The sequence below is a fragment of the Mesocricetus auratus genome, unplaced genomic scaffold (genome assembly GCF_017639785.1).
Source record: "Mesocricetus auratus isolate SY011 unplaced genomic scaffold, BCM_Maur_2.0 Super-Scaffold_100676, whole genome shotgun sequence".
Taxonomy (NCBI): domain Eukaryota; kingdom Metazoa; phylum Chordata; class Mammalia; order Rodentia; family Cricetidae; genus Mesocricetus; species Mesocricetus auratus.
Window position 1 is genome coordinate 55,600,519 of NW_024429266.1, and position 13,397 is coordinate 55,613,915.

Sequence of the window (13,397 nt, forward strand, 5' to 3'; positions counted from 1 at the left end):
CACGCAGAAGTTCGAAAAGACAACAGTTACCAGGGCTATCTTTAGAGGAAATTTGACTACAGCAGAGGATTTGTGACCCTCCCAACCTAGGCTATCTTGTGTAGGATGAAAACAGACAGATGCCCTAGTCCCGCCCTCCCTGCCGGATAAGTGCCTGCTTCAGATCAACTGTACGCCAAGCAGGTCTGGGTTAAGAATTCAAGGGTGGACAATACATGCTCCATGCCTTTGGGGAATTAATAACTTGATAAAAGGGGTGGGGTGCATCCACGAATTCATTTTTTTCTTAATTGTGATGACATTAACTATAAGCAACTCAGAGGGGACCTACTCTCTGCCTAGGAAGTCTCATAGGAGCGGGCTCTAGTTTTGCCAGATAAGAGATAGAGAAAGCATATGACTTGGAGGAAAACAGCGGGAGCAAAAAGGTAGCCAGCTAGGCTGGGATCCAGTCCATGTCAGGGGTGGGGGTGGGGTGGTAGGGATTCTCAGTCCTCAGCGGTGAATACCAAAAGGCAGGCGGGTCCTTGAACCTTCTAACCATGTCTCCCTGCCCACAATAGAGCAGCAGCAGGGTCAGCTGGCCAGACTTCTGTCCACATGGCCTCTGTTCCATCCGCATGCCTCGTGTCTCTCCTAAAGGGCAGCGCTTGCCGGGCTCGCGGATCAGGGACAGATCCGGCCCACCTGCCGCTTCCACGCAGGTCCACGTTCCCGTCCACCAACGCCCCCGAAATCCATGGGAACAATCCCAAACTTGCGAAGGCAGGAATAGAAGCTAGGAGAAAGTGTAGGAAGAGAGCCTACACCGCAAAGAATTTGCCGGGGGGGGGGGAGTGCGGGGGGAATAGGGGAGGAAAGAGCGTGGGAGCCGACGCGTGCGCAGTGCAGAGCTGGCTGCGCCTGCCCGCCTCAAAGTGCGGGGGCGGATGCTCAGGGAAGGCGGTGGGACGATGGGGGGGTGGTGATGGACGAGCCGGCGGGAATGTGGAGGGTGGGGGAGAAGGGTGGGAGCAGGTGGCAGGGGGAATGAATGAACAGTCTCATCTGCATTCCTTGCAGGGACAAATGGCGTGGAGGTGGGAGGGGAGCATGCCCTCTGCTGTCTGAAGGGTCCGAGGGTCTCTGGAAGAAAAGAATGGAGGAGCAGAGCCAGCCAAATGTGCCATCTGCTTCGAGGGCATCCTCTTGGCTTAGGACTCTTATCTCCCTCTACCAAGCTGAGCTTCTGAAGGCTGTCACTCCCCAAAAGGGGGATCTCCCAAACAAAACAGCCTTGTTCTGGCAGGTGGCTTCTTGGGTTGCCATAAGCCCCTTCCCACACCAGCTGAGACCGCCTCGAGGTCTGGCTATTAGGTATGCCCACTCACCTGACATCACAAGCTGGGCATGGGTTTTGCCGTGGCCATCTGTTCTGGGGGCACAGAGTCACCATGTTCTTAGGATTCCTGGGATGAGGTTGAAAGAAGGTAATCCTTGTGAACCCAGAAGACACTCAAAAGGTGGTGTTGCCTTAGCTGTGGGTGACCTTGGACCAATCACCTCCTCTCTTTGGCCCTCCTCTACAGTAAGGAGTAGATAGATGATCTTCAGGGGCCTCCCAACAGAGATTCAGGTATGTCCAGAGAAGAGGCGGGAGTGGAGAGCGTCAGTGAAGAACGTGGGCAGCAGAATCAGGATGACATTCTCCAGCCCCTGCCCTCCTCTGGGGATACAGGGGGCATATCCCAAGGAAAGATGGGACCCTTGGAAGTAGGGTGGGAAGGTTCTAGGCCAGAGGTCATGCACAATGGCATGTTGTAAACCAAAGCTCCGAGGCTGTCCTTGTCCTTCCTTCCTTCAGGAGTTAGGGAACTTCCTGTCTTGGACTTGGTGACCACCATCTGTGAACTTGACGTTGGTCTTCAAATTCTATTCCACTCCCTGTTTCCCTTTGCGTCGCCAAAGCCCTAAAACCTTCCTTGGTGATCTTGCTTAATATGATCCCCAGTGCTCTAGGGGTAGGACTGGTTGGGGTGCCCCAGCCAGATTCTTTTCCCTTTGGGTTCCAACTATGAAGTCAAGTGTCGTCATTACTGGGGGAGCAGGCTCCATCCTTCCAGAATACCCCAGTTCAGCCTTCTGGAAAACTAATCTGACCGACCAACCCCCAAAGACCAGAGAAGGCCATAGTGTGTGTGTGTGTGTGTGTGTGTGTGTGTGTGTGTGTACAAGGAATTCCTATTCATTAAGTGAAGAAATCGGATTGGGGACCCCCTGAGGAAAAAGGAAGGGAAACAGCAGGACATCTCAAAGAATGGAAAATCTAATTAGACACATGGCTCCCTGGGCCAACTACCTGATTTCCTCCTAGCCAATAGATGAGGGTCTGTCTAGCTGTCCCCTAGTCAGGCAGGCAGCCATCCTCTCCATCAGAGCCTTTATCTCCTTGGAAGCTGCAGGGGCAGACAGATCCAAAAGCACCTAAAAGGTAAGGTCCAGGGTTGGAGGCCTCACACATATTGGCATGCCAACAAAGGGACAGAGTCTGGGCTGGGGCAGTGACTAGGCAGAAAGAACGGGGAGTCCAAGACACTAATCAGAGAAGCTGGAAGAGGCTTCTGAGTGGTCAGTAAACTTGGAAATTGTTTTAAAGAGAAGACATTTTGGTTTGGAGTGGGGGCAGGGAAGAAAGAGATACCATTTTTTACTACTACCGGGAACTTACCCCTCAGTCCAGCTGAACTTAAGAAGAAACCTGAGCGGCTGGCTTTAGAACTGTGTGGTCAGGCACATACTGTCTACAAAGGTACAAGCGCTTCAGCGCTCATAGCACACACAGCCCTCCACCCGTGTGCACAGATGTCTGTGCTCATATGCACATCATGTAGACGAAGTTATCCATGTGCACACACATATGTACATAGATATGCACATGGATAGCTCCCGAGCTTTCCTGATGGGAAAACACTCCCACAAGCACACACAGGCTCTCTGGTTTCTACAATGTTTCTAAAATGTTCCATTGTCTAAGTCTATTTTATGAGCCAACATCCTTCTTTTATACTGTATGTCAAGTTATAAGGCTTGCCTCCAAGTTAACTGGTTGCTCCTAAAATGGGCTGGGCCTTATTCATTTCTGCACTTCCAGAGGCAAGTCCAGAGACTACAACTCAGTAGACACCCTGTGAATGTTAAAGCGACTGTCTGAATGAGTGATTTTAGACTAATCACAAATAGGGTTAGGGAGAGGGCTCACTTGGTATCGAGCTTGCCTAACATGCCCGAAGCTCTGAACTTGGTACCCAGCATCTCATACACCAGTCATGATGGTGCACACCTGTAATCCCAGCACTTGGAACAGGAGGATCAGAAGTTTAAGGAAATTTGAGGCCAATTTAGGGTACATCAGGCCCTATCATGTACCAAGCCAAAGAAAACAAAAGACTCTCTAGTGCAGTTTCTCTGAAGCTAGTTTTTTTTTTCAGGAAGACTTGTTCTGGATATGTGGTCATTAGCTAGAGAATATTTGTACAAATGCATGAGTGTGTCCAGTGCACAGGGGAGTGGACAGGGGACTTTTGTAAGCACGTCTGTGGTGAGATGAGTAAGCCGGCCTGTGGAAGCTGTCATGGGAGCCTGAGTGACTGATGACCACATTGTGAGCTGCAGTGAGTGATAGCTCAGGATGCCTCCAGACACAGCCCGGCCTTTAAGGGGCTGTAGTGTAAGATAAGATGCTGAGTGAGCAAGTGTGGAGAGGTCAGAGGTTGGGTGCCTTTGTGGGCCATTCCTGCAAAACACTAGAGAGCTCAGATACCGGCCCTTTCTACCACCTGCGCCCAGGATGGACATTAGTGGGATTCGGTCATTTCCACTCCTATTCCTCCACCAGAACCCCATGAGGCTCCTGGCTTTCCTGAGTCTGCTGGCCCTAGTGCTGCATGAGGCAGGGACAGCTTCACTCCCAGAGGAGAGGAAAAGAGAAGAGCAGAGCCCCGAGGAGGGAGACACTTACGCATTTCTACATATGGGAGACTATGCCTTGAACCTAGAGGACTACAGCGAAGTCATTGACCTGAGCAGCTATGAGGAACCTGCCGACAATGGGGACCAGATCTCTGAGGTGAAAGGACACAGTTGACTTGGAGTCCTTGATTAAAGCCAACTCCCTTTCCACCTGCCCTGTAATACAAGTCTCTCAAGCCCTCAACTCTTTCTCTGTATGATGCAACTCGTGTGTGTGTGTGTGTGTGTGTGTGTGTGTGTGTGTGTGTTCATTAATACGTATGCAGGTATACATGCATGTGTGCATGTGTGCACATGTGTGGGGAACCCAAAGGACAGACTTAGATGTTGTTCCTCTGGAGCTGCCCATCTTGTTTTGTATAAGACAGGATATCTCACTGGCCCAGAGCTTGTCAAGTAAGCTAGGCTGACTGGCCAGCAAGCCTCCCCAGCATTGAGATTTTGAGCATTAATTGCTGATCCTGGCAAAACAAACAAACAACAAACAAACAAACCACGGTTCAGGGCATCAAGCTCATGCCCTCATCTTGCAAGGGAAACTCTATCCAACAGTGCTATCTTCCAATGCATGAGGTACAAATTCTAATCCCTCCTTAGGAACTTGTCACTTACTACAGAAGAGGACACTAACCTCCGTTGTCTTAGTCCATGTGCCACACATGGTAGGACCCCTCACAGAAGGGGACCTCATACATACCTCCCCATGTGGTCAAATACAATGAGCCATGTCATGGGGTGAGAGTTAGCTGTGTCTTCATGATCTCCCTAAAAAGTGGGGGGGATGCTAACTTGTTAATTCCAGTCTGAAGTTCTTCCCTGTCCTCTGCAAGGATTGGCCTGTACAGTGTGGCACATGAGCCCGGAAGCCTCTGCCCATTGTGATGTGACCAGGGTTGGGGTAGAGAAAGGGTTAGTGCTGGTTTGAACAATGCAGAGAAGAAGGGAGTGAGTACCAGCCTGGATGACCCAGAGATTGACTTCAGCTCTGTGCTGGGACCTTCTGGGTACCTGACCCTCACCCTCTCCTCCTCTGAACTCAGTTTCCTCATTTGCGTGTGGAAGACGCTGGATGCCACGTTCTCCAAAGTCCCTTTCTTGCCCTCTCTTTCTGCTCTCTCGCCCTCCTCTTATTCCATGTTTGAACTTGGTCACTGCGGTTTCCAGAGGCCACAGTTAAGTCCTTCTCAGGCATATACCGACCTATGGTATGCTGTATGCTGTGTCTCCAGGCTAAAGTGGACAGCCTGACTCTCCCAACAAGAACTAGCCCCTCCCAGAGCACCGTGGTTCCAAAGACATCATCATCAAACCTCACAGTGACAGGGCCTACCAGCAGTGACCTACTGACCTCCCAGAGCAGTCGCGGTAAGTGAATGCAATCAGGTCACGGTATACATAAACCACAGACCAAGCAACCTCAAGCTAGCACCAGGCAGTTCTAAAGTGGGGTGTGGTGAGGGCTAAGGCCAGAGAGTCCTGGGTCTGGGTTAGCTTCTGCCAGAAGAAAAGGAAGGGCAGGTTGCCATGGGGGTGGGGGAACCAAGCACCGCCACCATCAAGGGGAGTGGCTGGCTGCCTCTGATACCTTTGCATGAATATTATGCACACATTGAGTGGGAGGCAAGGCGAGCAAGAACTCCTACACCCTATCAAGGCCACCCTACCTTAATTAGCAGCATCACTTGGGGAGCAGTTTGAGTGGTAATTAGATTAGAGATGATTAAGAGCCTGGGAAGCTGAATAAGTAAGTGTGGCTGTCACTTGGCATGGCAGTAAATGAAGCAGTGACACTGACTTCAGTTTCACATTCACCTTTGTTAGCAGCCCTCCCCCAGGGCCTTCCTGTGGGGGGCACAGCATCAGTAACTCTGACGGGATCAGAGACTGAAACACAGGAGGAACGCAGCTTACTCTGGACTCGCTGGCACTTGGTATCCTGTTTTCTCAGATGTTTGCCAGCGGGGACCTGGGGTACTGAGATCAGCTGAGATGTCCCATGGGGAGTTCATGAACTCTCACAGCTGCAATCTTGACTTGAAAAGGCCATGAAGGGTCTCAGCTGCCCCTGCCTTTCTCAGCCTTGGGAAAAGGGCATAGGGTCTCTGCCCCCTGACCCTGCTGTCGATTCTGCTGCTTCATCTCCGGGCTGTGAACTTTCTTCCAGTGCCTTTTGGATACGAGCCTCCCTCTCACTAATCTCTGTGACTTGTGATAGCAAGTGGCATGAACATTGCTCAGCTGTCTGAATTTCTTGACCACTCTGTGCAGAGAGAGCAATGGGCAGAGAATGGAGGAGGGATGTTTCCCGCTGCAAAATCAGGGTGCTGACAACCTCCCAAGAGGACATGGATGTGGGCAGGCCCTGTCCTTTCCACCCTGACTCTTCTGTGCTTCCTGGGGCCAATTCCTCCTCCTAAGACAGAAGCAGCAACCGTTGGCTATTTCATATAATCCCGGCTCCCTGCCCCCATCCACACTGTACCTTTTGGCACTAAGGAAGGATCCTCTGGGAAAGAGACAGACAGGGTTCCTAGAAGCAGCCACAATAACTCAGGAGAGCCTACAAAGCATCAGTGGGACTTGCACTGAGTGGTAGTGAGGTGAGTCCTCTTTTAGGCCAGGGCTGAGTGACAGGCTGAGAGCAACTATGAGTATGGTCTGGGTGCATTGTGCTGGGTGGTTCTGGGCAAAAAACCCACTGGCAGTGTAAAAGCCACCGATGCCCAGGCTTAGGCATCCACTGAAGAGAAGACCACTGGCCACAGAGGCTGGAGGGAGGCTGACAGAGGTGTCCCCCTGTTCTGTCTTCTACCTGGCCAGGCCTGCCTACCTGCCTGGCGTGTGTGTGCCTTGGCTCTTCCGTGTACTGTGATGATGCAGACCTGGAGCATCCCTCCCCTTCCCCAGATGACCACCTACCTGTATGCTCGCTTCAAACACGTCAGCCACATCCAGGCCGGAGACTTCAAAGGGCTGAGTGAGTTATGCTTTGAGGAAAGGTCGTGGCAAGGCAGAAAGGACTGCCACACACAGCCATGAGCTCACAGGCTGTCAAAGGGACAGACGCCCCAGTCCTTCTATATCCTTACGAGTGTAAAGGAGTGGACGCAGCCAGTTCTTCTCATGAAGGGTCTGGGGTATGGGAAAGGAAGGTATGATCAAGGCAACATTCCCAGGGTGTTCCAGAAGCTGCACCTGTTAGGCTGTGGGCTAGACCCCCCTAAGCCTCCTCTCTGTGGCCCTGATCTACTCAAAGAGCTGCTTGCTGTTTCTTTGTTTTGCTACTTCATGCCGTATTCCCTGCTTGAGGCAGGATGGCTAGGCATGCCTCCAGCTTGTGTTGCTGGTGACCTTTCCCGTCCTTGCTGTCTGCCATGTAAAGTTAAGTTGTGCAGAGGGTGGGGGGAGGTGAATTCAGCCATTCTGGAACATTGTTAGTTCTTGTTCTGAGCTCTTCTAAGGTGGGTAACATAACCAAGGCTCTGGAGGAAGCTGTTGAGGAATGCCAGTTTTTGAAGGAGAGCTGGTTTAGCCTCGTTTCTGTGCTTTGGACCTGGTGCAGGTAGTGAGCTAGTTAGAGCCCCTGGAGAAGGGCGGACAAGGCATGGAGGCAAGCATGTGCCACACAGGGCCAGCAGATGCATGGTCCAGTTTCACCCTTTGCTCTCTCCCAACACCCTTCAGCAAACCTGAAGAGGATTGACCTCTCCAGCAACTCCATCTCCTCCATCCACAACGATGCCTTCCGCCTGCTGCCTGCGCTGCAGGATCTGATCCTCCCAGAGAACCAGCTGGCAGCTCTGCCTGTGCTGCCCAGTGGCATTGAGTTCCTGGACATCCGCCTGAATCGGCTGCAGAGCTCGGGGATACCGCCTGAGGCCTTTGTGGTGAGTCAGGATCTCGGCCCACCACACAATACCCACCCTACCTATATACCACACAACCCAACACCCACCCACCACACAACACCCACCTACCCACGTGCCACACAACACAACACTCATTACACAATCCCTACCCTACCCATTTACCCTAACCTCACAGCATTTCGTGCTCAGTCCTGGTCTGGAGCCTAAAAACCAATTCCCATTTTCTCTTCTTTTCCTATTTATGACTTGTTAAACATTCTTCTTGAGAAAATGGTATTTTTACATCATACTATCATGGTAGCCTCTATAGTCTGTGGGAATAGAAAACACGCAGCTATCGGGCCTCAGGATCCTGTTAGTCAGGACAGAACACAGGAAACCAATACTGGCAACTCTCCCATGCCTCTGGGAGGACACCACTGTAGTACTGGCCTTTTTCTACGTATCTGCTCCACTCACTCTCTTTGTTCCAGACCTGCTCACCCCAGCCCTGCTCACCCCAGCCCTGCTCACCCCAGCCCTGCTCACCCCAGACCTGACCACCCCAGACCTGCTCACCTCAGACCTGACCACACCAGACCTGCTCACCCCAGACCTGCTCACCCCAGACCTGACCACCCCACACCTGCTCACCCCAGACCTGCTCACCCCAGACCTGCTCACCACAGACCTGCTCACCCCAGACCTGCTCACCCCAGACCTGCTCACCACAGACCTGACCACCCCAGACCTGCTCACCCCAGACCTGCTCACCACAGCCCTGACCACCCCAGACCTGCTCACCCCAGACCTGACCACCCCAGACCTGCTCACCACAGACCTGACCACCACCAGACCTGCTCACCCCAGACCTGACCACCCCAGACCTGCTCACACCAGACCTGACCACACCAGACCTGCTTACCCCAGACCTGACCACCCCACACCTGCTCACACCAGACCTGCTCACCCCAGACCTGCTCACCCCACCCCAGACCTGCTCACCCCAGACCTGCTCACCCCAGACCTGACCACCCCAGACCTGCTCACCCCAGACCTGTTCACACCAGACCTGCTCACCCCAGACCTGACCACCCCAGACCTGCTCACCCCAGACCTGACCACCCAGACCTGCTCACCACAGACCTGCTCACACCAGACCTGACCACTCCAGACCTGCTCACACCAGACCTGCTCACCCCAGACCTGACCACCCAGACCTGCTCATCCCAGACCTGACCACCCCAGACCTACTCACCACAGACCTGCTCACACCAGACCTGCTCACACCAGACCTGCTCACACCAGACCTGACCACCCAGACCTGCTCACCCCAGACCTGACCACCCCAGACCTGCTCACCCCAGACCTGCTCACCCCAGACCTGTTCACACCAGACCTGCTCACCACAGACCTGCTCACCCCAGACCTGCTCACCCCAGACCTGCTCACCACAGACCTGCTCACCACAGACCTGCTCACCACAGACCTGACCACCCCAGACCTGCTCACCCCAGACCTGCTCACCACAGCCCTGCTCACCACAGACCTGCTCACCACAGACCTGACCACCCCAGACCTGCTCACCACAGACCTGCTCACACCAGACCTGACCACCCCAGACCTGCTCACACCAGACCTGACCACCCACACCTGCTCACCCCAGACCTGCTCACACCAGACCTGACCACCCCAGACCTGCTCACACCAGACCTGACCACCCACACCTGCTCACCCCAGACCTGCTCACACCAGACCTGACCACCCCAGACCTGCTCACCACAGATCTGCTCACCACAGACCTGCTCACCCCAGACTTGCTCACCCAGACCTGACCACCCAGACCTGCTCACCACAGACCTGCTCACACCAGGTCTGCTCACCCCAGACCTGCTCACTCCAGACCTGCTCATCCCAGACCTGCTCACCCCAGACCTGCTCACACCAGGTCTGCTCACCCCAGACCTGACCACCCAGACCTGCTCACCCCAGACCTGACCACCCAGACCTGCTCACCCCAGACCTGCTCACTCCAGACCTGCTCATCCCAGACCTGCTCACCCCAGACCTGCTCACCACAGACCTGCTCATCCCAGACCTGCTCACCACAGACCTGCTCAACTGTTCTGCCCTTGAGAACTCCAATTTGTCTATGGTGCTAACCCTGACTCCAACTCCTACAAATTATCATAATGGTTTAATGGTTTTGAAATCTACCACCAAGTAACTGGTTGCTGTCTCTCTATTGTCTGATTCTCAAGACACAATTTGATGGGTTACTGGCCAGATTCGATAGAAAGAGTTAAATCATTTGATACAAATATGATCCTGTGGGGCTGCCCAAGGAGCAGACTGGCAAGAGCCCAGGATACATTCCATTGAAGACAAGGAGAGAGTGACAAGGCTGACACCTCCCAGCATGCTGGCCGCCATACTAGAAAGGGCCTTCAAGGCTGGTGGCTCTTGTGCAGTCTCTGTCTCTCTCAAATACAGTTCAAACCATATGGCAACATTTCTATCAGTACTGAACTATAGGCTTGGTGCTGGCCCCCTAAGATTGAGTCACCTAGTAACTTCATAGCCCTCTTGGTTTGTGTAAGCAATTTCACAATGACACATTTCTCAGAATGCATCCCTGTCCTTAAGCAATGCTCAATTGTAGCAGACTCCTTTTTGCAAAGTCATATGTAGAAGCATCAAATAAAGTAAAAATGGCAATATATATAGCCACATACATATATCTTATTGTATATTATTGTAGATGGAGTTTTTCATTGGGACTGCCATTCATCTCCCAAATAACTACACAGAGACTATCATTAATTATAAATGCTTGACCAATAGCTTAGGCTAATTATTTACTAACTAGCTCTTACAACTTAAATTAATCCGTATTCGTTATCTAAGTTCTACCACGTGCCTCATAGATTGTTACCTCATTGTGTACACATCCTGCTTCCTCTTTGTCTGGCTGGAGATTTCTTAGACCCCACCCTTCTTCTTCCCAGCATCCTCCCAGTTTGGCCTTCCCACCTAACCTCTTTTTGCCTAGCTGCTGGCCAGTCAGCACTCTATTAATCCCATCAGAAGGCACCTTGGCAAGACACATCTTTACAGTGTACAAAAAGATTATTCCATAGCATTATGCTATATATAAACATATAATCATAGACAACGGTCTTGTTATGTAGTCCAGGATGCCCTCAAACTCATCCTCCTCCCTCGGCTTCCTGAGTCTTGAGATAACAACGGTGCATCACCGTGGTCACCAAGAGCTGGGTGTTTGCACTGTTGCTACTCTTCTTCACAAACATCTCCCACCCTCCCAGTCTGCTGTTTGCTGTGGGTCTACAGAGGGTACAGAGGACAGTATCCACGCCGCTGGTTGATGGAATGCAAACCCTGCGCATGCTGGTTTTCTCAGCTGTGCAGGAAGCACTGGGATTGTCTACACCAGGAGGTCCCTGGCTGTTCCAGCCCTCAGCAACATCCTGACTGTTTCCATATTAGGAGGTGCTTCTCTGCCTTCACAGGGCTGTTTGCTTGGTCCAGAAAAGGCAGGGGCCTTGGAGCCAAAGGACCTGAGCTCATTGAATGAGTCACCTCTGCTCTTGTTTCCTCGTTTAGAGAACAAGGGTGACAATGCTCCCTTGACACAGCTGCTGCAGGATTGAACACAAGGTTTGCCCGGATCACGGGCTGACCAAATGTAGGTAGTGGACGCTCCATTAAGTGGGAGCTTACTCCTCACTGTTCTCTGGGCAGCCTGCAGGCTGGTTCCTAGCCCATAGCCCTCCCTGGTTCTGATGGTGCTGTTACACTCACATGCTCCGTGCGCCTGCGTGCCTTGGGTTCTGTTCTGCCACTCCGGCATCCTTGAGCATGCTCTCCATAGCCCCACTGAGTGGAGCGTTTGGGAGACTTCACTGGTGGCAGGGCAGTTGAGACTGAGCTGAAATGCCCCCTGGTACTTCCGTCTACCTGTTCCTGCCTTCGTCTGCTCCTCCCAGCCAGTACCAACAGCTCCTTTGTGCCCCCCAGCTGCTAGCACACAATGCAGCAGCTTTCTTCGGGCATCAAATGGAGTTAGTATCTGCAAGCTCCTTAAAGAACTGGCATCCTTACCTGAGCTTGTTAGTGCATGTAGGACTCAGAAGGATGAAGTAGGACTAAAGATTGAGGCCAACCTAGGCCATATAGAGAATTCTAGGTAGAGGGTAAGATTCTGGAGAGGGAGGGAAGATAGATAGACACAGAGAGACAGAGAGACAGACAGACAGACAGACAGACAGACAGACAGACAGAGACAGGCCCACCCCATGAGTGGGACCAACCTGACACTGTCCTCCTGGGACCCGAGCCTGACAGGACCCCCCCAGTCTCCCTCGCTTGTGTCCCCACAGGCGCTGGAGAAGCTTCAGTTTCTCTACCTGGCAGACAACCTGCTGGACTCGATCCCTGGGCCTCTGCCCCTGAGCCTGCGTTCCCTGCACCTGCAGGTGAGGAGCCTTGATCAGACCAAGGGCAAAAGATAGTGAGTGGGGTAGAAGGCAGATGACGGGGAACTCCGGGCAGTGAGGACCAGCGTGGTCTGTATAAACGATGTTCTCCACTCCTCTTTAAAGCATTTCCTTCCCTTGCGCGTCAATATTTCACCTGCTTTTGTGTCCTCACTTTACCTGCCTCCTGCCTCCTCTCATCCCCTCAGGGTCTCCCCGCTTCTCCTCCCAGCTTTTCTAATTTCTTCTCCCCTCTCTTCATTCTCCACAAGTGTCCTCTTCTTATCCCCCGAGTGGCCTCGGCTCTCCCTGCTTCCATTTCTCCAGCCATGCAGGAGGCTGTGAGCCTTCAGTGTATGCTGTTCCTTCATGATCCACACCATGGAAAGAGACACTTTCTGTGACACCAGGGAACACAGACACGAGCACCGGCGGCAGCTCGAAGACATCCGCCTGGATGGGAACCCCATCGACCTGAGCCTTTTCCCAGAGGCCTATTTCTGCCTGCCGAGGCTTCCTGTGGGCCGCTTCACCTAGATGCCCACAGCCCTCTCTTCCCAGGTACCATGCTCAGAGGTTCACTGAGCTAGTGCTCCCTCATGTAATAGTGGTCTGTAGTCTGAGTGCCAGGCAGCTGAGAGCCACAGCTGCAAAAATTTCACACCAGACACACATATGGGGTGGAGGGGGAGACAGAGAGGGAGGGAGGGAAGGAGGGAGGGAGAGAGAGGGAGGGAGGGGAGGGAGGGAGGGAGGGAGAGAGAGGGAGGGAGGGAGGGAGGGAGGGAGACAGGGAGGGAGGGAGGGAGGGAGGGAGGAGAGGCAGAGAGAGAGAGGGGGGGAGGGAGGGAGGGAGAGAGAGAGCTCCTTCAGCCACCAAATTTGCATTTCCCTCTCCTCTCCTCATACCTTATGGCTCCTGACTCAGAGAACAGCCACAGCAGAGATCTTTTCCACACTCTCCATCCCTGTCTTCCCACACAGAATTCCAGGAGAACCATGGAAGAAAGAGGGGGCAGAGGAGGCAGAGGAGGGACAGAAG

The 13,397-nt window shown here is 52.9% G+C and overlaps 1 protein-coding gene across 1 annotated transcript; it reads left to right on the forward strand.

Annotated features, from left to right (window-relative positions):
* Positions 1-2,360: 2,360 nt before the first annotated feature.
* On the forward strand, positions 2,361-13,006 carry Optc (opticin). Its single transcript, XM_021229130.2, is given in 8 exon segments — positions 2,361-2,470; positions 3,826-4,105; positions 5,238-5,373; positions 6,829-6,895; positions 6,897-6,985; positions 7,693-7,895; positions 12,260-12,355; positions 12,719-13,006. Coding segments are annotated over 8 exon segments (1,155 nt in total). The 3' UTR covers positions 12,893-13,006.
* Positions 13,007-13,397: the final 391 nt, after the last annotated feature.